The sequence below is a fragment of the Pleurodeles waltl genome, chromosome 12 (genome assembly GCF_031143425.1).
Source record: "Pleurodeles waltl isolate 20211129_DDA chromosome 12, aPleWal1.hap1.20221129, whole genome shotgun sequence".
Lineage (NCBI taxonomy): Eukaryota > Metazoa > Chordata > Amphibia > Caudata > Salamandridae > Pleurodeles > Pleurodeles waltl.
The window spans coordinates 654,820,424-654,846,664 of NC_090451.1; the positions used below are offsets into that span (position 1 = coordinate 654,820,424).

At 43.3% G+C, this 26,241-nt stretch overlaps 1 protein-coding gene across 2 annotated transcripts in view; it reads right to left on the reverse strand.

Annotated features, from left to right (window-relative positions):
- Positions 1 to 26,241, reverse strand: part of TUFT1 (tuftelin 1) — a 52,566-nt gene that overhangs the window by 16,035 nt on the left and 10,290 nt on the right. Inside the window, exons 2-11 of one of the 2 annotated variants that reach the window (XM_069218328.1) lie at positions 18,177 to 18,251; positions 16,229 to 16,336; positions 14,453 to 14,539; positions 10,704 to 10,790; positions 7,966 to 8,043; positions 7,284 to 7,397; positions 6,363 to 6,491; positions 3,006 to 3,094; positions 2,462 to 2,567; positions 1,630 to 1,713 (exon numbers count right to left, since the gene is read on the reverse strand). In XM_069218328.1, coding sequence (XP_069074429.1) covers positions 1,630 to 1,713; positions 2,462 to 2,567; positions 3,006 to 3,094; positions 6,363 to 6,491; positions 7,284 to 7,397; positions 7,966 to 8,043; positions 10,704 to 10,790; positions 14,453 to 14,539; positions 16,229 to 16,336; positions 18,177 to 18,251 — 957 coding nt within the window. The remainder of the gene's footprint in view (positions 1 to 1,629; positions 1,714 to 2,461; positions 2,568 to 3,005; positions 3,095 to 6,362; positions 6,492 to 7,283; positions 7,398 to 7,965; positions 8,044 to 10,703; positions 10,791 to 14,452; positions 14,540 to 16,228; positions 16,337 to 18,176; positions 18,252 to 26,241) is intronic. The other variant, XM_069218327.1, reaches the window with a different exon arrangement.

Genomic DNA, 26,241 nt, shown 5'->3' on the forward strand with positions numbered 1-26,241 from the left:
AACATTCTGTGCTATTTACATACACATTTGAGTTTGAAACATTTTGATGAAATCGGCAAATTTTTCAAATTATGTGGCAAATACAGTAAATCTATATTTGTGCTGTAAATCCTGCCGCCACAGAATATCTTAAATCCACTGAAGCTCAGCACTGTCCAAGGTTTTAACTACAATCTATTCAAGAAAGGTTAGCAAAATCTACACATTTTAACCGCCAATCAGTCTCGTTAGTTGTACTTTGGGGTGTGTAGCTTGAAAAAGCGTTTTTCTTCAAACTAAACATGTAATATAAAAAATATAATACGGGTACCATACGTAATAGTGTGCAATATTGCCATTGAGTGAGGTCTGGTGACATTTACAAACAGTTTTTCCTTCAGCCTTGTTTATGGTGTCACCAGAACCCCTCAATGGCAAAGTTGGACCATATCACACCATCACCCATTGTTGCATTTATATTCAGATGAGCAGAGTATAATATGCTGTTGATTACCACTGTTGAGTTTTACTGGGCCTTCGTTTAATTTCACTGCCATGGTATAGTATACCAGTCAGACGAATTGTTGCCTAGTAATAGGTTACTAACAGCAACTGTACTAATAAATGTACATTCACAGCCAGTACCGGACTACCTAAAAATGCACAGGAGGAACATACTTTACTCACTGCCTGCTGCCATGCACCAATTTAAGCACTTTCATCTGGACTATGGCAAAATACTTTTTAAAATAAAAAAATACGTACAAGAGCACCATGGAGTAAACCATGTATGTGAGGCACATAATATAATATGGTATTGGCTTGTAGATTGTCTCGTGATCCCTCATGTAATGTGTAGCACTCCATTGCTTTACAGCTCGGTTTGCACTACATAAATATCAAAACATATATTAATTTATATTATATAGCATGTATGCAGACACTAAGGCTGCAATTCCCTATGTTCTAACACTGCTGAGTGTGGGGGAGAGATCATGACTGAAGAGGAGAAATTATTAAAAAGTGGACGCTGTTTTTGACCCACCACCTCCCGTGGCCTGGCATGACAGAGGGACAAGAGGCTGGTAAGTGGTTGGTGAACCCCAGGGGTAGGGCTCTTGCATTGGATAGATGAAGCAGACATGTGAATGAATGAAATGTGTGTTGCATTTGGGCTAGGTACTCTTGGTGACGTGTGGCTTGATGTCCAGGGTGTTGAGTGCATCAAGGGAGCCTTTCATTTTCTAGGTTCTAGTCTTCAAGGAATATGCATTGGGTGCATTAAATTAAGCAGTGATGAGGTCTGATATCTTGGTGAAGTGCTGTGTGTGTTGAGGGGTCGGTATATCTGGATGGATGTCGTTCTCTTAGATGCCAAGAGTGGTAAGGGGTGAAGCAAAAAATATTCAAATGAACGAGTGTTACGAAAATAGTTTCAAAGAATTTAACTACACAGTCGGAAGCCACTACATGCCGGCCGAGGCTGTAGCAGTGAATGCACACAGGTTTTTGGGCAACCTCTATTCTATGGCCTGTGGTGCTAGTTTACATGTGATTTAGATTTCAGGAACAAATGTCATTGATGTACCTTTCACTCTATGCCAGCACTTAGGGCCACAGTGAGATGCCCTGCAAAGAGCCCACACCTACCTCAGCGCTGAGGAGAGACACCTTTTCCTGCAAATCCTGGATAATCGCGTCCTTCTCATCAATCACATACCTCGAATTCTGAAGCTGCCAATAGAAAGAGAAAAGGCATTTTCAAGTTGAAATTCTTCGATGTCTAATCATTCATTCGATGTCTATAGAAAAGCACCCCACAGTCACAGTCTGACCATCACTACAGCCTGCCACACGGCCGGAGGGCTTCATCTGGTCTCTCATAGGGTATTTGAGGTTGCCAGCCTGAGCCATCTCCAAAGCCTGTCCATTCTAAAATCCCCACCTTTCCAGTCCCACTCTGCACACCCACTCAGCCTTCTGATACAGCTTTAACCCGACTCTTAGCAGAGTCCATCTGAACTGCAATAAGCTAGAATCAATGAGTGCCATTCAGTGCTATATATTCTTATAATTGCGCTCTTGTCGCACATTTGCTATACAGCTAAAATACAGCACTCAGAAAAACAATCCAGTGAGGGGCACCACAACTTGCCAGCAGAGGAGATGGACTTGGATTACAGTGGCCCCATCCATAGACTGACATAATAATAATAAAAAAAATTTAAAAAATTGAATAGTTGACAGCAAACGCAACCAAGTTAGTTTTTGCACTTCATGCATTTTACAGCAAAGGAACTGCAAGCAAAGGACGAGGACAATATTTGCACCCGGAGTTCTGAATCCATTAAGGACACATTCAAAGACAGACAGCGAGTTTACCTTCCCACATTAGTGGCTTCCAACACCTGAAGTGAGCTCTACTGGAAGCAGAGCTTCAACAACAACAGCATGTACCAAATAGCAAACCTTCAACACATACCTGCTCAATCATCTGGCGGACCTTTCGCTGCTGGCTCTTGAGCATGTCATCAAGATGGTGGATCTTTTCACGCAACGTTTGAACTTCCCTTTCAAGCTGGACAGACCTTACAGAAATAGAAGGGATCATAAACTGGGGGCATGCATGGGCAATTCTACAATTTACTGTAGGGGAATAAAATATTCCCTTGCAGCCCATGCTCTCCGATAATTCATTCACTGTAAGTGACGAGAAACTCAACCATCAAAAGAGGACACGTACTACCCCCGCTGCAACCCAACGGAGGACACCCACACCACATTTTCTCCTCCCAGGTACCTACGGGCACTGACGCTAAAGGGTTCTCATTAACGCAAGAGGTAACATTTTCAAAGCTGCCGAAAACCTACATGCTCAGACTACACCCACGACTGAACCACTTTAATGATTCCAGCTACACCCAATTTACTTGCTAGGCAGCCCTCACTAACAGCTCCTCCTACAAAGCTGCTGAAGGAGGAGGACTTTGCCACCAGTTTTTCCAGGAGCAAAGGTGAGTCCTTACCGATCCTGCTGTGGAGCTGCCTTCAGGGCTCTCAGTTTCTCCAGCTCCATTTCACCATCTCTCATCTTCTTCAGTAGATCTTGGTGCTCCTGCGGAAATCAAAGGCGTGTGAACACACTGGTCTGGGAAGGAGAAACGACACAACTTGTGGCCTGTAAGTGACATGTACTTCTCAGACAAATGAGTATACATTGGAACCACGGCTCAAACAAGATTACCTGCAGAGCCACACATTTACACAGAGGTATCAAGACAAATCAACGTGTCTTGTGAAGCTCAAAGCCCTTGAATGGCTAAGGAGTTTGACCAGCTATGTTCATGGGCCAACAAGGTTTTAAGCACACTCGGGCAGAATAAAAAAGCCACCACTGGTGCAGAAAACTGCAGCCTATCATCAAACAGTCTTAAGATAACCTACTCAGAACTGTTACCACTAGACTGTTGAGCATTATTCTATGTAAAAGGCGATTGGATTTTCACACGTCCCGTCGCTGTGAAATGCGATTTTTACATAGTCCAGGCATGTGCACATCCACGAAGTCCATCACACGGTACCTCAGCCCTACACTGCCTTTTATCTGGATTTGCCCTATAGAAATACCATACACATACAGTGTAATCACTTCGAATGAGGGTGCTGAGCTGCAGTACTGGGATTACAGAGGAAGATAACTGGTGCAGGTCACCATCTCCACTTGATGAGATGGAGGACAAAGCTATGCTTCTCTCTTCCTGCTCTCCCTTAAAATCAGCAAACACCAACATCCCATAGTAGCCCTAGTTCGCCAAGGCATATGAATCTCTCAAATGAGTGGCGGTGTTCCACAGTCAGCAGTATCTGTCCAGATCACCATCTTCAGGAATATTTGGGCAAGAGGTGTTCCAAGTATGGAGCAACACTTGTAATCTTGCACTGCTCATGTCCAGCGAAGCACTATCTCCTTATCCTTCAGCATTTTATGACAGTGCATGTGTTTTCTAGCTCTGTCGCCAGTGTTCTGCTTCCCACTGCCCAAACATCTGCTCCCGCGTATTCCTTGTTACTCCCTCATCCAGCTTCCCAGCCTGGTCCTTTCCACACAACCACCCTGGCTTTTCCTCTTTTTTAATCTTCTTCTTCTTATTATTATTATTATTATGATTATTTTAGCCTTCCCCAAGTCCCAGTGTTATGTGCCTCTGATGTTCCCTGCTTCCAGTTATTCTCCCACACCTGCTCCACCATTGCTCCACAATCGATCCTTTATTCTATGGCCCCAAGGCTGCTATTTACTGTCAGACCTTTCTGCAATGCATTAATGCTTTTAGGCGAATATATATATATATATATATATATATATATATATATATATATATATATATATATATATATATATATATATATATATATATATATTTTTTTTTTATTTTTTTTATTTACCTATCTAAATGACACCCTCCATTTTTAATAAGTAGATTAAACAAAAAAAATTGTCTGCTTCATTCTTTATGTGCATGTTGGCCACTGACGTGCAGGTCTATAGAATGATGCAGCAGCCAGCAGCAGACGAAGCATAGCACCTTTCTCTTTTTTTTTGCTGTTGCAACACAGCATCTGCAAAAAGAATGGCCCAGTCAACAGACGAAAGAGAAGAAACCTATTGACTTTGCCAACCCTTGTCAATGTGAGTATTATTTTGAAAATATAACAGCATGACAGGAATTAATAAGCTACCACAAACCAGAAGGACAGGGAGAATTTAGAGGTCTGAAATGGTAACAAAATTAGGAGGAAAAAAATGTAGTTTCTTAGTAGTGAACGCTAATACTTTCCCCATTTCAAAAATATGTTTCTTTGGCATGCAGAGACCCCGTTGAAACAATGCTTGTAGGAATGTGGTGATTTCTGAAACGATGCACATTTAAATAATGATTACTGAAATAATGTATCTGAATACCAGATCAAATAAAACATACACGACTACATCAAGTGAAATAATGGTCACTTGATTAGCATGCTACGTTAAATGGTCACATTCACTACTAGAGCCCTGGCAGCAGCAGCTGTAGACAGGGCAAGCCACTCCATTGATGCTGCAGTAAGTGCAAGCAAGGTAGTCTCTGGGACTGCTGGGTCTGCTTACTGCTGGACGTGTCACCTTTTGTTCTTCCTTTCTGCAAGCTTCTCATGAATGCATGCAAACAGTGACTGTCAACAAAGGAAGTGCTAGATGCATGAAAACAGTACGTGTCCACACAGCCTGCCTGCTGGGCTCCCTAGGGGCTTGGGAAACTGTGCCCGTGCCTACACAAGACACAGAAAGAAAGTGTGTTCCTACAACGCATTAAGGGCATGATTTAGATGTTATACAGTCTACTGTACTACAATTCCTTTACATCCTATGGAGACTGTAATATGGCGGATGGGATATCCGTGATGTTTGTGACAGTATTCCATCAGCCGAGAACAAAATCAAGCCCATAATCTTGTTTCTACAGGTTGGTCGTTTACGTGGGACGTTTCAGTACTGATTCATACGACAACTCCAAGTTGCCGGAGGCGGCGTCATCCACAGCCACATCACACACTGCTGAATCACCACTTTAATCCCCCTTTGCAATACCCCTCCTTCGCCTTTGCAATATCCCCCCAATGGTGCTTGTGCCGCGGAGGAGGAAACCCTTCCCACCAGGGAAACCGGTTTTGCTAGTTGTCCCCGCTTGAAGACTGCAGTGCATTGAAAGCCGTGGTGGTCCCTTTTGTTGAACGTCTGATGTGAATGAATAGGTTTTCCACTCCCTCTGTCGCCGCCTTCATCCGCTCACATTATACAAACAATACATGGGCGTTCATTGCCATTTTGGATGATGCAGATGTTTCGGCCTGGTTCTACTGCTTTTACACATCATTCAGTTCTCATCATGGAATAGGCATCAACCAATGGTAGGTCAGGAAACAGCACAATTTTCCTGTGATAATGTCGAAGAACTCTTACCCCATTGTTGTCCTCCTCGGTAGTCCCATAAAGTCAGACTAAATCCCTAACAACCAAGTGTAGGCTTGCATAACTTCCTGCCAGGAAGTGAACTCAAAACATTTTTTTTTTTTTAAAATAGCTACAGAACGCCAGCAAGGAGTAGCAGATCGGACAAACCTCGCCCCCACACTGCTTTGCAACTACTTTCATGTGTGCCTCTTTACTGTGCATAATAAATACAGCATTGCTTGGATTAGTATTAAAGGGCATGCATGGTTCCGGATGCTAATTTGCCCATAACCTCCGACCATCAAACCAATACTGACCTGTTGCTATGGTTACACTGCTAAGTTCGCCTCCGCTGAAAGAGAACATGTAGATGAATAGCAGTTATTCCTACCTTCTCCATCCCGGACATGAGCCTATGGAGCTCCTCCACTTCTGCTTCCTTATGAGCCATGCCATCTTCGGCCTTCTTCAGGGCAACATTTGTTTGTTCCACCTCCTTCTGATAGTGGCTAAGAGTTACCTGTAATAGACAGAGATACCATGATGACAGTCTTCCAGGAAGGCACCTAATCACCTCAAACAAACCAGGCCTTGACAATATGTGAACACCCTGCAAAACTCCAAAACTGAGCGCCATTACCAGCAGTGATGCCATGCTCCATGCACAAGTTATTCAGCCACAAAGCTGCATGGATTCCCAGATCCATGCAGGATGACCTACTCCCGTGCCGGCCTGTTCTTTGAATTTTGGGACTTGTAATCCTAGTTTTATAATGGAGTAATCAAGACCTGGGAAACTTTGTAGGGCTGCAGTAAGCATTCCGAGGCAGAATGATCCACTAAGACATTGCCATCGTATAGGCTGTGGTCACATTTTAAAAGCCTGGTGGCTCACAGGAGCATCCAAAGGGGTTAAAATTTACCATCCCTGAGACACAGAAGGCCCAGACAAACCATTTGTGTTTGGTAAATCTAGCAGAAGATAAGCAAATCGTGCGTGGGAATTAAAACATTCTAATTTCATATAATGACAATGAACTGATGTTTGTAATCTTCAGATACTAAGTATTTCATCATAGAATAACATTCACCAGGAAAACTTGTATACCACACTCAGCCAAAAGGGCTTCACCAAAGAATCGACACAGAAGCAAAAGCTGTAAAAATGCACAGTCAAACATCGACAAGCAAGTGTGTGGAGACTGCAAGTGTTTAGCTTTACTCTAGACAAGTCATTTACAGTGATCTAAACCAGTCTCACTTAAAATATTTTTTCTAAATTAGCATTGAAAAAAGTGACCTTCATACTAACCTCAAAAGCCGCCTTGTCAGATTGATGCCTCTTTTCAGCCTCCTGCAGTTTTGTGAATAGTTTCCTGGAGGTCTCGCGGATGTTTTCAATATCCTCTTTAGGGAAGTCCTCATCCTACGAGCATGAAAACACATATGTCAGTCTCAAGTGACACTTTTGAGTTGCTAAACAGATGTGGTTTTAAACAATTCACACAATGTTGGATAGACACAAATGAAGAAGGTAAGTTTTCTTTTGTATGGGCTTTCAATCCACCACACAAAATAAAATAACATGTCCAACACACTAGGCTAGCCATGAAGTACATCTTAGTTCTAGACCGTCCTTTTTAGATACCAATGATACCAATGATCAAAATCTCTCTTTGTAGTCTTTCTGCACAGCCCACAATCAAAATGACAGTGTACAAGCCCTGCTGAAGCAAAAGTTATACAACAAAATTATCCCACCTCGCTAAAGCCCTATCCACAAAAGTTTATAAAGGCCATTATATCATTCCATTTATATAAAAAAAAAATCCACAAATGTAGTCATCCAGGTTTGAAGTTTAACTTGAACTGTAAAGACCCATTTTTTTCAGATGAGAACTAGCTAACGTTTGGTTTATGATGGTGCAGAGGACCATCAGGTTTAGCTAGCACAAACTTCAAACTGGGGATTACCGCCCATGTTTGCGACTGACCTGCTGACTTCCATGCTGCCGCACACCGTTCCGCTGACTTCCATGCTGGCGCACACCGTTCGACTCTTCCAGCAATACCTGTTAGAAGTAGATATAGAACGCTCAAGCGTACACAGTGGCAAATACAAGCTTTACAAAAAAGGCGGCGGTTGTGGCTGGGCGACCACCACCAATTTTGAGATTTGAAAAAAGTAACTGTTCTTGTGTAACCGTTTCAAAGTCCAATGTACATAGTAATTGTCCAACTGTCGCCATTATTCCCTAAAAGATAGAGATTTAAGCTTTTAGGCTGACGTGACATTCGTGCTTGAGCAGTGCGAAATAGCCAGCCGTTACCATGGTACATTTTTCAAATCTCAAAACAACATAGTGTACATAACTGTCAAGAGGAACTGGGCCCAGTCCAAGTACATTTCATATTATAGATTATACAGCACATCTATTCTTAGAGTGCAACAAACAAATGATTCATCCAGTTGTCGTTCTGCTGCCTTTAACCCTCCCTGAAACTAAGCATCAATTAACGTAGGTCATGCTATAATTCAGTTTATGTGACTAGACACGAGCCAGAAGATGGCATACAGCCCTCATCCAAGCGACTGTGCATTGTCTTTATGTCAGCTCTGCTGGGATCCTGTCACGGGTAATGTTTTCTGTTTACATTTGAATATTGAAAACGTGTTTTATTTGCTCATGCACACATCGCCTAGGAGTTAACTCTGTACCGGAAAGTACCTGGGTGCAGCTAAATCAAGCAACATTAAAATCCAGAAGCAATGAAGGTGTCAAAAGCAGATCAATGGGACAATCTTCAAATATGTGAGACGGGTTCATCGAGGTATTGGTGTGGCTTAAGCCCCTGGTCATATGAGCAGGTCTATTTAAATAAAATGACACATTACCTACAGCATGCCCATACTCATGTGCAGGATGGTTTATTTGAGAATATCTGCAAAAGAGCATATGCTTCACACTCCAAGACTAATGACAAGTTACTTGTTTATTAATTTTGGATAGCGCCAACCAACCAGCACTTCATACCCATGATCCATGCCCTTGACCCTAGAACGCAGGAAAAAAATCCTAGAAAAATAGAAGGGGATCCCTTTAACAGAAAATAATGTCACTTTTTATTAGGAAGGTCTGTTGCCACCATATAGCACCCTACAATGCAGTTGTAACGGAGGTACAAATGGCAATGCAACCAAATAGGCATACAGATATAGGAGTTACAAAGCCTGGGTTTCACCTGCATATTTATCTGTCTCTGCAAAGCAGTAAATATTAAAGCTAATACTAAGTGTAAATTTAATTTGAAAAAGTGCATGCATTTATAATCACTCAATGATTCCAGAGATGCAATAAAACACAGAATAATCTCAAGTTTGCTGTAAGACGCCTGGAACTGCTGACATCCCATGTATTAGAACCCAGGACACGATCCGTGATGGCGTTCCTTCTGAAAGGCACCTGTTTATAATACATTATTATGGAGTGGGTGCATGGACAAAACTTCAAGTTTTACATACTCGGACCTCAGAGTATCTTGATCAGGCCGTGTTTTTTTCTTAGACCCCTAAAGCATCTTATGTCACAGGTAGAAATGTGAAAACCCCACCTAGAGTTTATCAGCCAATTTAGGGCAGTTTACCCATAAAGGACTCAAAGAAAAGATTTTTAAAATTGAGGGCAGGTAAGCTAAGTGCAATGAAAGGGGTCGTTATTCAATGAGTAAAAGACGTTCTGCATGTAATGCGGTAATGCTATGGTAACATTGTGTGAAGAGACAAATAGCTTGCAATGCAGCACATCAGTCTACAACTCCCTGTACCGTCGTTTAGACATGATACTCACCCTTGAACACCAAGCCTACAGAAAACGGAGGCCAAATACCCAAGAAATCTGGCTGATTTTACCCCATTACTACACACGCACACACGAACGTACACATGCACACACACACACACACACACACACGCACTCCTTGTCAAATAGATACCAAATTGTGCCCATAGTAAGAAAGCGTTCCGTTTCCAAACTAATGGTAGAAGGTGCTACAAAATTGTTAAATACATAGAATGAATACAGAATAGTGACTGTGTGCTTATTGGAGGCTGCCCCCCTCTTTCTTACCCCCTACTGTGCAGCTATGTCAACACTAAGTAGGAAACAAGCATGTGCAATGCAACAGGTCTCGCATTTCTCCGAGTTAGAGCTATTAGCAGTTGTAAACTCCCAACAGGACTTTTCTTGACTCATTAAATGGAAAAGAACTGAGCGTGATCTCGTTGCTAAACAAGCGAGATTGCACTGCAAAAAAAAGAGAACAAGTAGTCCACAAACCAGACGGAAAACAGCGAGCCTCGTATGTTTTCAGTACTTGGTCGCTGCGCTCGAGGGTGGCTAACCACCGGAAAAGGCATGACGTATGCGTGCCTTCCACTTATGAAAGCAAGCAGATTTTAACAGGCAAGCCCACAAACCAATGAAAGAGACTGATGTGACATGGGCGGGGCTCGGAGCCCTTTTCTAACTACTACAGCGTCTTGCAAGCGATACGCATGAAAAGGGGAGATTGGTGGCTCATGGCTGTTAAAAATCATACATCACACTAAAGAGCTCAACAGATTCAAATCACCAGTACCAACCAGGTAAAACAGCAAGGTCAGCATCAGCTCAGAGATGACCCAGGTACCAACCAGGCCACAGGGACCGAGGGCCTTCTCTGCCTAATTTACCTTGTTGAGCGAAGTGCCCGGCTTCTCAGCTTGGCGCCCCACATGCTGAGACATGTCCTGTCGCAGTCTGCTCAAGGATGTTCGAGCCTGTGGGGTAGAAAGAGATTCCTGAAGTCAGCACATTGTAGAAGCAAACATGTGACATGAGGCACTAAGCGTTAAAGGAAGAAAAAGTGAACTGGGGGGGGGGGGGGGGGGGGTACAGATGATGAATAAACAGGTCTGGGAATGCTGCAGCAATACGCACACCTTGCAGGAATACATTACATTTATGAGGGATTATTTGCCCCCTTGGTATGAGGTTAGCACAAGACATGACTAACCACCTGGAGTCTAGACAGGAGGAATGTGTGCATGAGGGGGTGGGGTGAGCAGGCATCTAAGGAATGTCAAACTTAGCGAGGAGTCGCTGAAATCTTCCAAACAGTCTGCTTTGAGAAATCCCAGCACATGAGCTTAAGCTTCTGGGAAGTAGTCTATTTGTAATAATCTTAAAACCAGAAAATGGAAGCTTGCCCAGGAAAGTTCCAGTCAACCTTGCACAAGGCAGGCACGTGGATGCTGTAACATCTTTAATTTGGCTTATTGTTTTAAGTTTAACAAATCAAAACTTTATTAATGACACTTAATCACACATGCAATTAAAAGCTCCACTTTTTCAGCTACTTTGCGTATTTAAAAACCGCACACAATTAAAATGTTTTGTGGGAAACGATCTGCAGTAAAACATTACGAGTATTAAACAGTATTTAATACATTTTACAAAATAACATGATACCATCAATTCTCCACCGCATCTGCCTCTGTATAAATAAATGCAATAATGTCGGGGGGTGGGGGGGGCTGCAGGCCAATCTATCCAGCAGTCTGCCTAGCCCAATCACTCCTTCAAAACCCCAGAGGTCTAGGCTCTCCTCCTTGCGCTAATATTATAGCCATGCGCCTACTCCAAGATGGTTTTATTTTTGTTTTGTTTTTTTAATATCAAACTATTTTTTTTAGTTTGTCCTGGTAAACGGTTATAAATATTTTTTTGCCGAAGTGCACGCTCAAAAGTGAGTCACCAGCTCTGGATTACATCTAGCACCTTCCGAGCTGTACTGGCATTTTAGGTAAAAACAAGGAGAACAACTCAAGCACCTCTTCTTTCCCTCACCCCCCTACAATACTCCAAGATGTTCTGAACTATAGTCTGCCCCAGGCACTCCTGCAGGAATTATCCTGCCCCAGGCACTCCTGCAGGAATGATGCTGCTGCAAGTACTTGCCAACTTTTCTGTGAACATCCCTTCTGTGTCCCCCCCCGCCCCCGCCCCGCGGTCTGAAAGCACATAACTAGTACGAGCACAGGTCCATGGCCTACCACAGCAGAAGTATGTCACCGATACCTTGCAGGCCGCCTCTGCTTCAAGATGTCTCAACCCATTATTTTCTCCTACCCTATCCACAATGCATGATTGTCAGACATTTCAGCAGACCTGGCAAAGCCACTTGAGGTAACAATGGGCTTTCCCAATTATCGATGGGTAACTAACAATAAGGTGCTTTCTAGAAAGGGGTTCAAAGTGACTTCAAGACTAAAGCAAATGCAATTACTTAATTGAAACCATCTACATTTTGGTTATGGTTCTGTATGGCTCACCGCTTGAACACCCACCCTCCTACCAAGTTGATCCCATTGAACAGGGGGAAAAGGTCACAGCTAACCTGGTAAAAAAATGAAACTACCTCAACCCACCCCCTCCAGATATCCCCTCCTCGTCAGCCCCACAGAACGATTATCTATTAAGCACTATACATATCGACATAGACCTCTGTTTAAAAGTGTAAAAAAATAAAAAAATAGATACGAGGAGTACTGATTATTTCCCACCTGCCTCTAACTCCCCAAAACACAAAGCCTGGCTTCCATCCACCTTCTCCCAAAGCAGCCATGGGCTTTGACTCTCGCGCACAGGCTTGGCCATGTTGCCAAAGTGAGAGAGCCAGCGCTGTGCGGACAGGACAGTAAACTATCCCCGAAGCCACACAACTTCACAGGTCCCCAGGTGACATCTATCAGTAATTCTGCACTAATACCCCCATTCTTCCTTTGGATCGGCAGGCATTTAAGAGATGTGGCTGATCACCACCCATTCTTCTGCTGATATGCTCAAACCAGACAAGGAGAGGTTAGACACTGAGGCCACCTTTCACCAGAGTGGTATTGCATAGTTAAGAAAGGCCACACACACGCGCGCTTCTCACAAGTTCACGCTTTCCAGGTCAAGCGTTGACCCAAATCCCCTGCTGAAAAACTATTTATTTGGAGGAATACCCAAGGCTTCACTGCTCCATTTACAGCCGAAAAGTATTTAAATTCGGATCTCCTCAAGACTGAAAAAAAGACACTGCACTTCTCTGCAGAACACTACTCACTCTAGATGAGCATATAGGCGGCCTCAAAAACGAGTCAATTCTCCTGGTGAGGTCACACTGTACAACGGTTAGTGGGTAGATATCAAACAGGAGTCCTGCTTGTGTGTGACGCCTCCACTGCTCCCTCGTGTACCACTCCTTGGGCATTTTTTGTGCCCACAAAGCATGCACAGCATGCATGGTAAGTACTGGCTTGACTGATCGCAGGTTCTTAGTCCTTCTTAATTCCATCTGCACTATCCTCTTAGTAGTAGACATTGGTTCTACGTCCAAAGGCTCGTCAGCCAGCACAGTCCATGCATTAAGTCTATGATAAAGGTGAGCTACTGGTCTCCACTCTACCCTTAGAGTGATTTTTTTTTCCTTACACCCCTTTTTCTGCACATTAAGCACAGGATTTCTAGAATACCTGCAACACAGGCAGCATTGGAGAAAAACCGCAACACAATTACTGGAAATCCTTATGCCTTATTATAAAGTTTCTACACTAGTCACGAAAACAAAAGGAGCATACTTTAAGGTGACCGGCGGTAGACATGGGGCTGCTCTTCCCGAACTCAACAGCCCAACAAACCACGGGTGTCTGCTGGTGCAGGTGACTGCTGTCCACAAAGATATATTTAAGTTGCCACCATTAGACTAATTCTCTTATCTACGCAGCTACCAAATGCCTCCTGGAGGAAGAAAGCCAAGTTGTATTTTTAAATATAAAGCAAAGGCCTCACTTGGACAACTATCCCATTTATATGCAATGACTACTGGACTGGGCACCACTAGCGTCTGCAGTTGTTTCCTGGAGGCTGGTAGACTGGATGGTTTGCTGAGCTCTTCAGGAAATGAGTCCCATACGGCTGGAGCCAGAGTCTCCTAATATACTACTGCACCGAGAGGACCAGTGTACTGTGGTTTTAAAAAAATTAATATCCCATGGTCTTGCTTTGTTTTATTCCAAATGCAGCAAAATGAATCAGGTTTTAAGAGGCACAGGGGATCTTTTGGTACAAAAAAACTATCAAGGTACTAAAACAACAGTGAAGACCAGACAAATATTGTGAACTGGATTCTCGTGTTTTGATGACAAAATGTGCTGATCAGGTCAGATCATGGAATGTGAAAGCTAATCACATCTTTGCCATGTCAATCATTCTTTTACTTTCAGGGATACCACATTCCAAGCCCTCGAGACCTGCAAATTTGAGAACACTTTGTACAAATGCCAACACAAATCCATTGTGCACACGTGACAGTCAAAAACATGGGGAGCACAAAAGGAAACAAACTCCGCTAGCGCCTGCAGGAGCTGTCAGCATCAGTATGTCAAAGTATATTCACCTCTTGGATGTAACGAACCTCATTCTTCAGCTGGCTCACGTTCCACTCGTGGTTCGCTTTGTCCTGAGCCTTTGCCTTGAGGTAAACCTGAAAGAAAGGCCGTCAAGAAAACAATTTAGAAAGTTATCCAAGTACAGGAGAACGTCAATACCAAAAGGGAATCAATTAAACCAACTTCCTTCTTCTTCGAATGTACAGAATGACAAAACGTCATCCCACCCCAGTCAAGTCGAGTCCTGGTAGCTGCTCACCAGCGGTGCAAGGAACGTGGGCGCAATCAGTGCTATGGATCAGATAGCCCTTCATCCATACCTAAGATGGTCCTCCAGCTCTATAGAGGATGGATAATGCCATGGGTGCGAGTGTTACTGTTCAGTGGTAGACAGTTACCTCAGCAACTGCATCTCCACGGAGGTGGAGTCAGGCATGTGCAGAACTTTTTTTTTTTTCACCTGCCAGACACTGGGGCAACATTTACCCACTTACCTGTCCACACTGTCTACTATGAGCTTACTCTTCAACAAACAACCCAAGATTTTCTGTTGCAACATGGACCACGGAAAAAGTAGTGAATGCAATCAATTTTGACTTCTACATTTGGTGCGATGGTCTTGTTGGGCCTGCTCCAATAAAGAGTTGCAAAAACTTGGACCACTTGTGCAGTTATTCAACACAGTTCAATTTTCAGCTCAGCGCCATGCTGCGTCTGCCTCACCTCTAAGTCTATACATAACTAGGTTTTTCAAATGTGGCTTCTTTTTTCTCACCAGCAGCTCACTGCTTTCATCACAACACCCCCCCCTCCTTTCAGATATGGCACTCGCTCAATATCTGCCCTTTAGTGGAATGTTCCATCCAAAACACCGTAGCGTCTCTCAATATATTCAACCCAACAAAGACCACGTTAAGAGCTGGACTCTGCATGGAACATTAAAGGCTAATAAGCCACATGTTTACCGTCCTGGTCCCTTACCAGGGTACCAAGGCTGGAAGTCCAAGATGGAAGGGGCAATTGTTGGTTAAGTTCCAAACCAAAATTAGTTGCTAGAGTCCAATAGCGGTGTTTCTGCAGGCAGTAGCAGCCAATTTTCCACCCCTACCTCACAACTCACTCAATCACACATGTCAGGGTGAAGTCACTGCACCAGTACATCAATAGCCTGAGACCACTGTATTTTAGAGAGTTCTAGTGCCACTTAGTAGATCAAGTCTGTAAGCCCTGCGTATTCATATGTGGGAAGTTAATAAAGAAGGTCTGCGATGGTCTCGGGGGAACGGATAGAGATGAAGAAGCCAGTCTGAGCATGCTTTAGGGTCACAGACCTTGGTGAAATAATAGTTCACAATGGATGGGTGGAAAGCCAGTCTCAGGCTCTTCTACTGCTTCCTGCATGTGCATGTTAACTACACGGCCATTTTTTACATACAGTACAATCCTGGCACGTAGTAGTTTTCCAAGTGCACTAGGGTCATGCAGACAGAGGAATGGAGGTGTAGCTGTTCGGTGGGGCATAAACACTGCATTCAACCTCCTCTGCTGACAAAAGCGCCCACAAATAGGAGGATATTCTGTCACCAGCTCTTCAACCTCCTGGCCGCATAACCATTTTCAGAACAGATAACCAACATGGTACAATGACTAAGATGAAAATGTGTATATTCCACTGTATCTACTGACCAAGAGCCATGAAGCAAACAAAGCATCATCCAATAGTAAAAAAATAAAGGTAAGTCAATTAGTACATTCAAAATAATTTAAAAATATCTGGCACTCACTTTAATGATCTCCTCGTCCCCATCTGTGGATTTGTAAAATTCCGAATCAAGGGACTGTCCGCTATTCACTGGCTTGGAGGAGACCACAGCAAAGGCCCGTCCCACCGGCTGAGGACAAAAAAAAAAATGCATAACAGTTTCCACATAAAAAGTTTCCCCAAGTACACTAACACCAATTAAGGAACACAACCAGAATCTATCATCGCTACAGAGGGCTATACTGTTTTTTAAAGGCCCTGAACCAGAGTTATAGGGCCGAGCTGCAGACAAGGGACTATAACAAAGGTGAAGGCCTTTAGCAACCGATATAGCCTGAGACCAAAGAACTATAAGGCTATTAGAACATTCCACCCACTGAGAGTAGAATGTTCTACATTAAAAAGGGAAAAACATTGGAATGCTGGCACTCCGGGCTTTTATCAACCATTTTAAGCCCGGAATTACTCCACGGTCTTCAGTGCAGCTCCAAGCACTCCAATGTTCTAATATGTTCATTAAGCCTCTTTACTCGATGTACTTCGGTTATAAGATAGTCACAATCCCTATTTTACAACACCTATGTTTGACTTCGAGACAGATCATGGTTCCCTTTGTAGGAAAGGAAAAAATTGTAAAAAAAAATTAAAAAATCTGTAATTTGATATGTTGCCCATTTCTGTGATGGTCAAGCCTTATTGTATCTACGGGGTTCAATTAGCCACAAATCCTTCAATGCTTGTGCAATGGTCCCCGAAAAGCTTTATAGTTTTATTTTTACTACTCAAATCAGAAATCCCTCAATGGAATGTGCAAAAGAAGCAGTGCTGAGTTATAAAAGCAGCTGCTGCCTGCAACCATGAGAGGGTTTCTACAGACCAAAAAAGTCTAGTTAACGATATAACGATCCATTTCAAACTTCAGAATATGCTGTCTGACGTGAAGAATACTCAAACAATGTGCACTTATGTACACCTAACACTCCAAGACTCCTATCATAAGATATGAGCTTTAAGGGTCACTACAACAGTTTGAAGTAAGCAGGTCTTATGGGGAACAGTTCAGAAAAGCTGAGGACTGCAAAAGTAAATAAATACATAAATAAAAATAAATAAAAAAAGTCAAGTAGGGTCCAAAGTTTTTGTGGTTGTGAAAACAAACCCATGACTCTGGTTGCATGAGATCTGCATGGTGGAAGTTGGTGGTAAGAAGGAAATAGCAAACATATAACATTCTCCGATGCGGATACAATTGCATACCTCCAAGGGTAGTAACTGAGAACACTTCCCTCACAAAGGTATCCTTACTTGAAGCCAAGAAGCAGGTTTTACGGTTTGCAAAATGGGGGAGTCGGGCGGTGAAAACCAATCAGTGCCATTCCCTTCGACTGAATACATTTGTAACACAGAACACAAGGCCATTGTGGTTGGTAGAACATTGCAGCATGTGTTAAACCTAGTCACATTTATTCCTCATGCTTGGGGACAGGTGTACTGTTATGCTGTGAGCCTCTATACCACACTTGTAAAGTATTGTCATTAGGCTGGGCGACCAGATATCTGAGTCATGGATAGCCATGAAGAGAAGACTCTAGAAGTCCCAGTGAAGAAGAAAGCATGTTTAAGGTTTGCGTGCCAAATAATAGAGAATCCAGGTACCATGCGGGAGGGAGGAGCAGGAGGTGTGTAGGCAGAATGGAAACATTAGCAGGGCAGAAACCAATATTGGGATGCTTCACAAGTTCAGTGCATGTACAGATTCTTTATGCAGGAGCAAAACTTGGTTTCTTTTTGTTATGTCCGGAGAACTGAGTTGCCTCTGAGGTGTCCGATCAGAAGCCCCTCATTTTCAGGTCAAGGACCAGCAGCAGCTGTCCTCTCTTCCTGCGGAGGGGCTGGACCCTGCTCAGGTTCTTGAGAACACCTGAACCCATTTGCTGTATTCGGTGCTCTATCTTGTGTACGGGTCATACCTTTTGTTTGAAGAGGTCACCGCGGTCTCCAGTAGGGCCGTTCTGCAAAGTCAGGCGAACAGTTTTCACATGATCCTGCAAAAAGCAAATGAAAGCGAAATCAAAGATGAGTTAGAGGGAAGAAACTGCAAGCACATCACAAACAGCAGGCGTCGGTGCGGGGGGGGGGGGGGGCACTGGTAAATGGATAGCCCATTCCTTGTTCATGAAGCCAACCAAGGGGAACTGAAGAGCGCACTGACTGAGACAAGGGGTGACCTCAGAAACTGACATTCCCCTCCCTGATATACACTGCTGAGCTCAGTCACACCAGGGGATGGTGGTGGGAGCGTTCATTCCACATAACATCACACCCCTGGCAGACAGCAGCTCGGATGCAGGTCACACTTCAAATATAGCCATGAAGTCAGCACACCCGCAGAAACGAAACTGTGAAAAACACAAACACTAACAACTCCAGAACAGACTACATTTGTGAGAGCACCAGACAGGACTGCATTTCTCACGGCATTTAAGCACCCATCCCCTCTCCACTCCCACCCATCCGAGGACTGTGATACAAATACCAGTGCCTACATTTATGGAACTTGTTCCTTAGAGGCCATTTGATTATTTGAAGTAACAAATCAAAATTGTATGCATTATTCCATATAAGTAGAACCAAATTCCTCCCTCCAGTACCAGTGGCGACCACTTCAGAGCACAAGACTGAAATGAACCACTTCATGGGTGCCATAATAAAACAATATAATTCAGCATGCTTTACCATCTTGCAGTCCTTGGGCATGGGTGCATGTTAAAGAAAGTGCTGACTACATCCCGAGTGGTATAAGAAATAAAATAAAAGACTGTCACGTATTGTTGTGTAGCATTGTCTGAGGTTGCAGGCATGGAGAAGCGCTTCACTGTACAGCGCACAAGAGCAGTGCCGCGTCCCTACGAAATATCCGTAGATGAGAACAAACTGCACTCAGAAAAAACAGAGAAGTGAGGAGTGGAATATCTGGATTAATCTCAGCCGCTGGGAATTCAAAGGAGCACATTCCAGTCAACAGCAGTGCTTACTGGAGCAGGACTACGGCTCATTTGAAGCCACAGTGGGTGAACAACGTTGGTCTGGAAAAAGGCCCTGGTTGATCGCCACTGGCTGAGATTAAATCAAGCATTCCTTCAATCACTTTGTTGCTCGTTCCAAATTTCACTCAGGACAACTATGTACAAGACTGCTGAAGGCCGACAAGGCGCTGGGCACCTCACCACCCCATCTGCGATGGTGTACTCTTGCTTAAACCTCAGTGTTGATTTTTTTTTTTTAGCAATCGTGCTATAACTTACTTGATGTTTCTGTCCTCAACTGTCCTACTGGAGCCATTTTTGCAATCAAAGTCAGTTTTGTTAATTCAGCACTTCCCGACCCAGCCTCCCTCCAATTCTGCTCACATTGATTCTTGGTCTACATTAGAACCCCATCCCTAATAAGCATTTGCCTCCTACTCCAATCTGCGCTTTTAAGCTCGAACTTGTCCCCTTACCAGCCAGAAACCCCACACGTATATTCCCAGAGGACTGCTCATCTGCTTTTAAAGCCACTTTAATGCCAGAAAGTAATCGGTGGTACGCGTGGAACCTCTTAAAAAAACAACAGAGGACAACAGAAACTGCAGGCCCTCGCTGGTAGAACACAATCCACATCTCCTATCCTTGACCTGGCTGCAGATCTGTCAAAGGTATATTATTTTAGGGTTTGGAGAGGGATTTATCCTATGCTGCTTTCAAGAAAAAACACTGCACACGGATCGGATCGGGAAGAGGGAAGTCCCAATTTCTTGATTTGATATGGTTTGCTTGTACTTCCAATCTTCTGACCCTCTCACAACGTCTCCTACTGCTCATCAGGGCCCCATTAGGGAGTACTCTGCCCAAGAGAATGTTGGGATACCCCCATCTTTGTACTATTCATAATTATGGCAACTGCACCTTATTGCAGCAGATGTGAATCTAATTACTTACCAGCATGCCAATCTGCTTACAGTATATGTATTGTATTGATGTAATGACTCACTATGAGTACATCCGTTAAAAAAAAAAAAAAACACATGGATTTACGAGGCAAACACTACTTTTAAGAGTTATAAAGCCTACAACGGCTGAAATGTGCGCCTTACAAAAGTACACAGTATGGGGCACTTTATAAAACACGCATGCATCAGATGACACTAAAAAACGAGAGAGGATGTTGCATGTATGGCTGTAAAATGTTCATATCAACAGTACAGTAAGTAACTGCAGCAAAAACAAGTTGGCTAAGTCCAAAGTTCCTACAAGCACCACTGAACATTCTTCAATGGACAGCGGGGAGGAGAATTAATCGCGCCTCATCCCTCCTCACCACCTAGCTGGGCTAATGCAATATTTAGTAATAAAATTAAATGGCAAGGTTCGTCTGCATGGTGGCCTTCAAAACCAATCAACCATGTCAAAATGCTCACCCCAAAAAGGAATATTTCATGGTCTTCATGAAATCCTGTATGGAGCACTTGTTGACATAGAAAGGACATATCCATACAGGAACCACACATTATTTCTAAGACCCAGAAATCAAGGCCATCGCCCATGAAGATGTGCTGCAAGAGATGCTGTATGGCAGGAATTGGGGCAAAAGTTGTATACCAGCGGGCTTGATGAGGCTGTGTGTCCATACCACTGAATCAGAAATTGCAAATATCTGATGAAATAGCCTAGCTTTTGATTCTTAAATAAACTTTAATTATCTTAGCTTCACCCCTGTATCCAGTTGAAACTGAACATAAGCATTAGATGTCTCTGAACCTTGACAGACATTATTGGTTGTGACAGATCAACAAGTTATTTCGTACAAAATCGCCCAACCCAGGATTACTTCCACTTAACTAACTTAAAAAACACAAGGAACAAATCATTCCTGTGCCCTCAGGTCTCTCCTGGTCACAAGTGATAAGCAGTGGGTTCCACCTTTGCAGAGGGAAACATTCTGCGATTTATGGGAGTAAAAGTCAATATTCGGTTAATCATAGTTCCAGTACCAAACAGAGTCTGATTTGCAGAACTGCGTTTACAAAACAAGTCTGAACCAGTAAAACATGTGTATCCTGGGATGGGTGGCCAGGAGCAGTAGCATTAAAAATGTCAAGAATAAGTTATTATAGTTTGGAATACGCCCAAACCACTAACACAAATCCAAAATAAACAGCAAAACCAAGAAAAGCACAAAGTATATTTTATTGTAGAAATGTGCTATGAACCCTGATAGCTTTCCAACCGCTCGCCACTTATTATGCACATACTGAATAGGAGCTTCAAGCCACTATGTACCCACCAGCAGGAGATAAAGCACCAGTGAGCCCCTGTTACAATTAGTTTCCAGCAAAGATTGGCTCTACCCAACTTCAAGAGAGGCATCTATAAAAAAAAAAAATTGGAGCAGATTACAAATTAACTCACCATGTGAGTAACACCCCACTGCAAAAGTAAACAAGAGAGAGTGAGTGGATGAAAATGTGCAAAACAAACGTAAATCATTAAAAGGGCAGTGTGGCAACGTGATTTCCACCATGATCTCCACAAGCAGTCACTCGGAAGGTGACTTAAATCAGGAAAGAGCGTGGCACCTTTTAAAAACGTATTGAACCGCTGGGTGATGCCTGGTTTGTAGGCGTAACCACCAGTGGGGAAACTGGACTATTACGCACTCTGGCACCGCCAGTTGGCCCAGTGCGTGAAACGGGATGTAAACTTTGCCCGTTTCAAGCCAGTGTCCGGTTGGCCAGTCCTACACTAGGGGGCGCATGCGGAGTTGCACGTCGGGTCAGCCACAAGTTGTACAACTCTCTCACAGTACTACAAAACTAAAAAGCAACCAAGAGGAGCGGGAATTTAGCCAAGCCAGCTAAACACATGTTCAAGACTAAAGTAAAAAAGTATTGTATGTAGTACAATTTATTGTTAATTCAGGTTGGTCTCGCGCACGTACAAAAAAAACTCAGTTTAAATCACGCAGCGCAAAGCAGTTTTGTTGCACCAAAAATCAAAAGATTCTAGAAACGGCGATTGTGAATGTAGCAAGTTTTATCCCGGTTGCATTTCTCTCCGGAGGTGGTTGTTGGTAAGACTATTCAGAATACAGATCTGTAGAAGTGACTGAAATTCGGCCATTTAATTTGAGATAATTTTTCGCGGATGAAGAGTGCATCAAAACTGGGTTCCAAGTGCTATGTGCACACTAGACCACCACACCCATGGAATGACATCGCCCCAACACAAACGCCTATATAAAACACCCCTCGGAGCATAGACTGACTACCTCTATGTTGAGGCAGCACAGCAAGTTTAGTGCTTTAAATGGGCCAGTACTTACAGGGAAGGAGTACCTGTACTCAGCAGAGGTGCAATGCTTTTAAATTGAGAGTACCCGTACATCTCAGAAAACTCTGGGGCAGCGTACCTGCACTTCTATGTTTCCATTACAAGCAGTCAGCAAGTGAGTAGGGTTCGTCAGAGTACACCCTCAAGTTTCATTCTGCTAGCATGGAGCTTCCATGCCTTGAATCAGTTGCACTGTACTAGTCAGTACTACATCAAAATAAAGAAAACTGAATTGCAAATGAAATCGTGCCAAAAAATAAGTAACTATACTATTCGCAGATCTCACAGCGCAAGCCTACGATTCCGGTCTCAAAGTAAATTACACCCGGGCGATTGTGTTCAAGCCAGTGTAAGAACCTTCCTGAGATTCTCCTGAACGCATAATAGAGAACCTTCCTTAAATGTGTTGGAAACAACCCAAACCAGTGAATAACATTTAACCTTTCCAATTTTACTGATTAGACGAAAGTGCGCCAGACCTCCAAGAGCGCTTTCAAAAACATCTTGGTTCACTGGCATTAAAAAAAGCAACAGCCCCGATTTGAAAACTGTTGGAACAACTTTAATGAAATTGTACCTGCGTGAGGCGAGGCGTGCCTTCCAATTAAATTGTGCTGGAGGAAACCAAGACAGGGAATGAGCCTGGTGTACCAAGACAGGGAAAGATAAATAAACAGCAACGATTACCATAAAAACAATGGGCAGGAATTCATGAATGGATGTAATTCACTGATAATTATTCTGGGCACATTCCATCGTTCATCTCTTTTATGCTTTTCTAGCCAGCGCGCAGGCGAATCCAATTCAATTTATGCCGCGAGTCAGTTAAGCCTGAACTGCGAGGCCACAAGTCCCTTGAACGGTAGAAAGTTTCCCCAGACGCGTTTCAGCCCCATCGGAGAGGCACACTTGGGGTTCCTGTGTCACAGCCATCCCCAGCACACATCTAGCCGTACACAAACCATTCGAGACTGAGGCAGCACTGTCATCATGGGTGGAATGACTGAACCTCTGGTAATTAACTGTGGACCACCTCCGCTGTTTTTGCCCACGGCCATGAGAGACAGTGACTAATCATACCCGAACCAGTGTTAGCCACTACAGGAATATGCCAGTTTCCTGAGCACAAGCAAAGTTAACATGACAGTGTACAAATCTAAAATTCCACCCTCAAGTGACAATTCACGAGCTTGATAAACTAAACATAAAAAATATGGAGTGGGGGGGGGTGGGGGGGAACACCCCCCCCCCTCCCACCTTTTTCCAGGTTTGTCAAGCCTATTGCTTAAAAAAAAGGGGGAAAAAAAAAAAAGTCATTCTGTTCTTCATGAGGCATATCACGCTGGAACAATGTTTTGCCTTTTTAGGACTGGATTGACAGGGCAGCAATTTACAAAACGTATTGTTAAGAGTTGTTTTGTAATACTTATATAGAAGTCTTTGGATCTGCCCACAGATAGAGGACTCTCCTACCTTGTGCTATTGGGTATGTGGTGTGTCATTTCATGTTCCAGGCAGTGCTTCCATTGGAACACGAGGGGCTATTTCATCTGAAAAGCACACCGTATCATCGTGCCGTTGGTCACATCCAATTCTTCATATTTTTATGGACTCTAAACAGAACACAGCTTCATAGAGGCTCCAATGTCTCCAATGTCTTCAATGCCTTCTCTTACTCCGCTTTAAAAGTTGCAGTTTTATTTTAATTCAACTTTTTCGCCGTTCATTTGACTTTACATATACTACTTTTACAAGGGTAAAATCTGTTTTTCTCATAGTTCCGTTGCCAAAGCGAGGCCAGTTCTGGACAGGACGTCACAAATGTGACCCACTTCCTGACTCTGAATGCTAAGAGCGCAGGGCTGTTGCCAGCCTTATTAACAGTCATGACAAAAAGCAAAGGGTATTAGGCGAAAGTATAATCCAGAATGTTGTTTCCCACTTCTAGAGTAAATAAATTGTACCAGAAGAGTAGTTCAGTTTATGCTGTGCATATCAGACAGTGCAATGATTTCAAAGTACAGAAGAATTAAATATAGGCCTTGCTTAATGTACTCCCAGGTTAGCAGTGCTCCGTTTTTAGGTATACCAGGCGGCTGCTCGGGTGAATCAAACAGGGCGATCTCTTTAGAAATTCCATTAGTTTACTTAGAAACGATAGCCTTACTGATGCCAAGATCCCTGCTGCACAATGCGAAACAGAATTGGCTTGGATACCCAATTTGAGCTCCAGCTAAAGGAGCCTTTCAAGTGCCAAATTACAGGAGATATATGTGGGTGAAGAGGACGCCATGGGTGGCTGCTGTATGTGTTTCAGTATGGAGATGCCTAAATGGGCAGCAACCAAGGCCTCACAGGTACAGCCATTTGAAAGACTACAATGGGAGAGGCAGGATGGTGAGTTGGGGTGCCACGGCACTGGTTTTAAGGAATACTTTGCTCCTCGAGATTCCAGTGGCGACCTCACTGGAAAAGACTGAAACCATCAGAGTGATCACCACCTTCAGAACTCAGGGCCATTGAATGGACTTGAGTGACATGGTCTCCCAAGCTAGTATGATGCTCACCCAGTTCCCGAGAAGCGACCTTGCTTGTCATTCGAGCAGCTGTTATATTTTTCACCAGGGGTCAGGTTAGCGGATATGTACAGTTACATCATGCCTTACTCTCAGTGCGAGTCTCAGGCCTCCTCGAGTGTGAAAATCTGAAAAATGTAGACACTCCGTAATCATATCACCAACTTATGACAAAACGAGTGCCACAGGGGTGTTAACTCGGTTTAGCTTTTCCTGACATCATGATGTACCCAAGTAAAATTCCAAAAAAATCCAGCTGCATGAGGAAAGGATAGCACTGAGGAAGTGGATAAAGGCCAAGCACTTCAAAATGGTAGCATCAAGGAGTCAAAGTCCAACATCTTATCTTTTTTTCTTTGTATTTCTTACTTTGGGTACAATAAGATTACAGGTAGGGCGAGTACCCCAGTTGTAGTCATATGGGGAATAACGGAGGGTATTTAATCTTTAAGAGTCCAAAAACACTTGTGCTGTGGATAGAAGTGTCACAGCTCACCAGCAGTGCTTCAGTGTGTGTTATCATATTTATACAGCGCTATATTGCCATTAGTATGGATTCATGGTGCTGTTAGTGACTCGGATAATACTACATAATTACACCCCCTCATGAACAGATAAGTAAAAAAAAAAAACAAAAAAACACACACACTTTCTTCACACAGTGCAAGAGTAAGCAAAATGTCTGGTCATCCAAAGCCAGTATAGCCTCGCACCCTTCAGCTCTGGGATACACAGAGAAGGATCCAAGCTCTGGTGTGCCAAACAGCGAAAAGAAGAGTCCCGGAAACGGAAATGCTGATGCTGTAAGAGATGATGGCAGCAGATCATGTCAAAACTATCTGAAGTGGGTTTACAGAGAGAATTGCTCATAAACAAGACTTGTGCAATGATTAACACTGCGAGCTTTGAAAAAAGAATGCCAGCTCGAAAAGCTTCACAAAGTGCGTTAGTGAGAGTTTCTATGACTAACACAAGCAGGGACACACGACTAGGGAGTGAAATGGGAAGCAAGGTGAACTCTGGGACAGAGGTGAACAATAAGGCTGTAACTCTTTGGTGATGTGGTTGTATATGGAAACTCCTAGTCT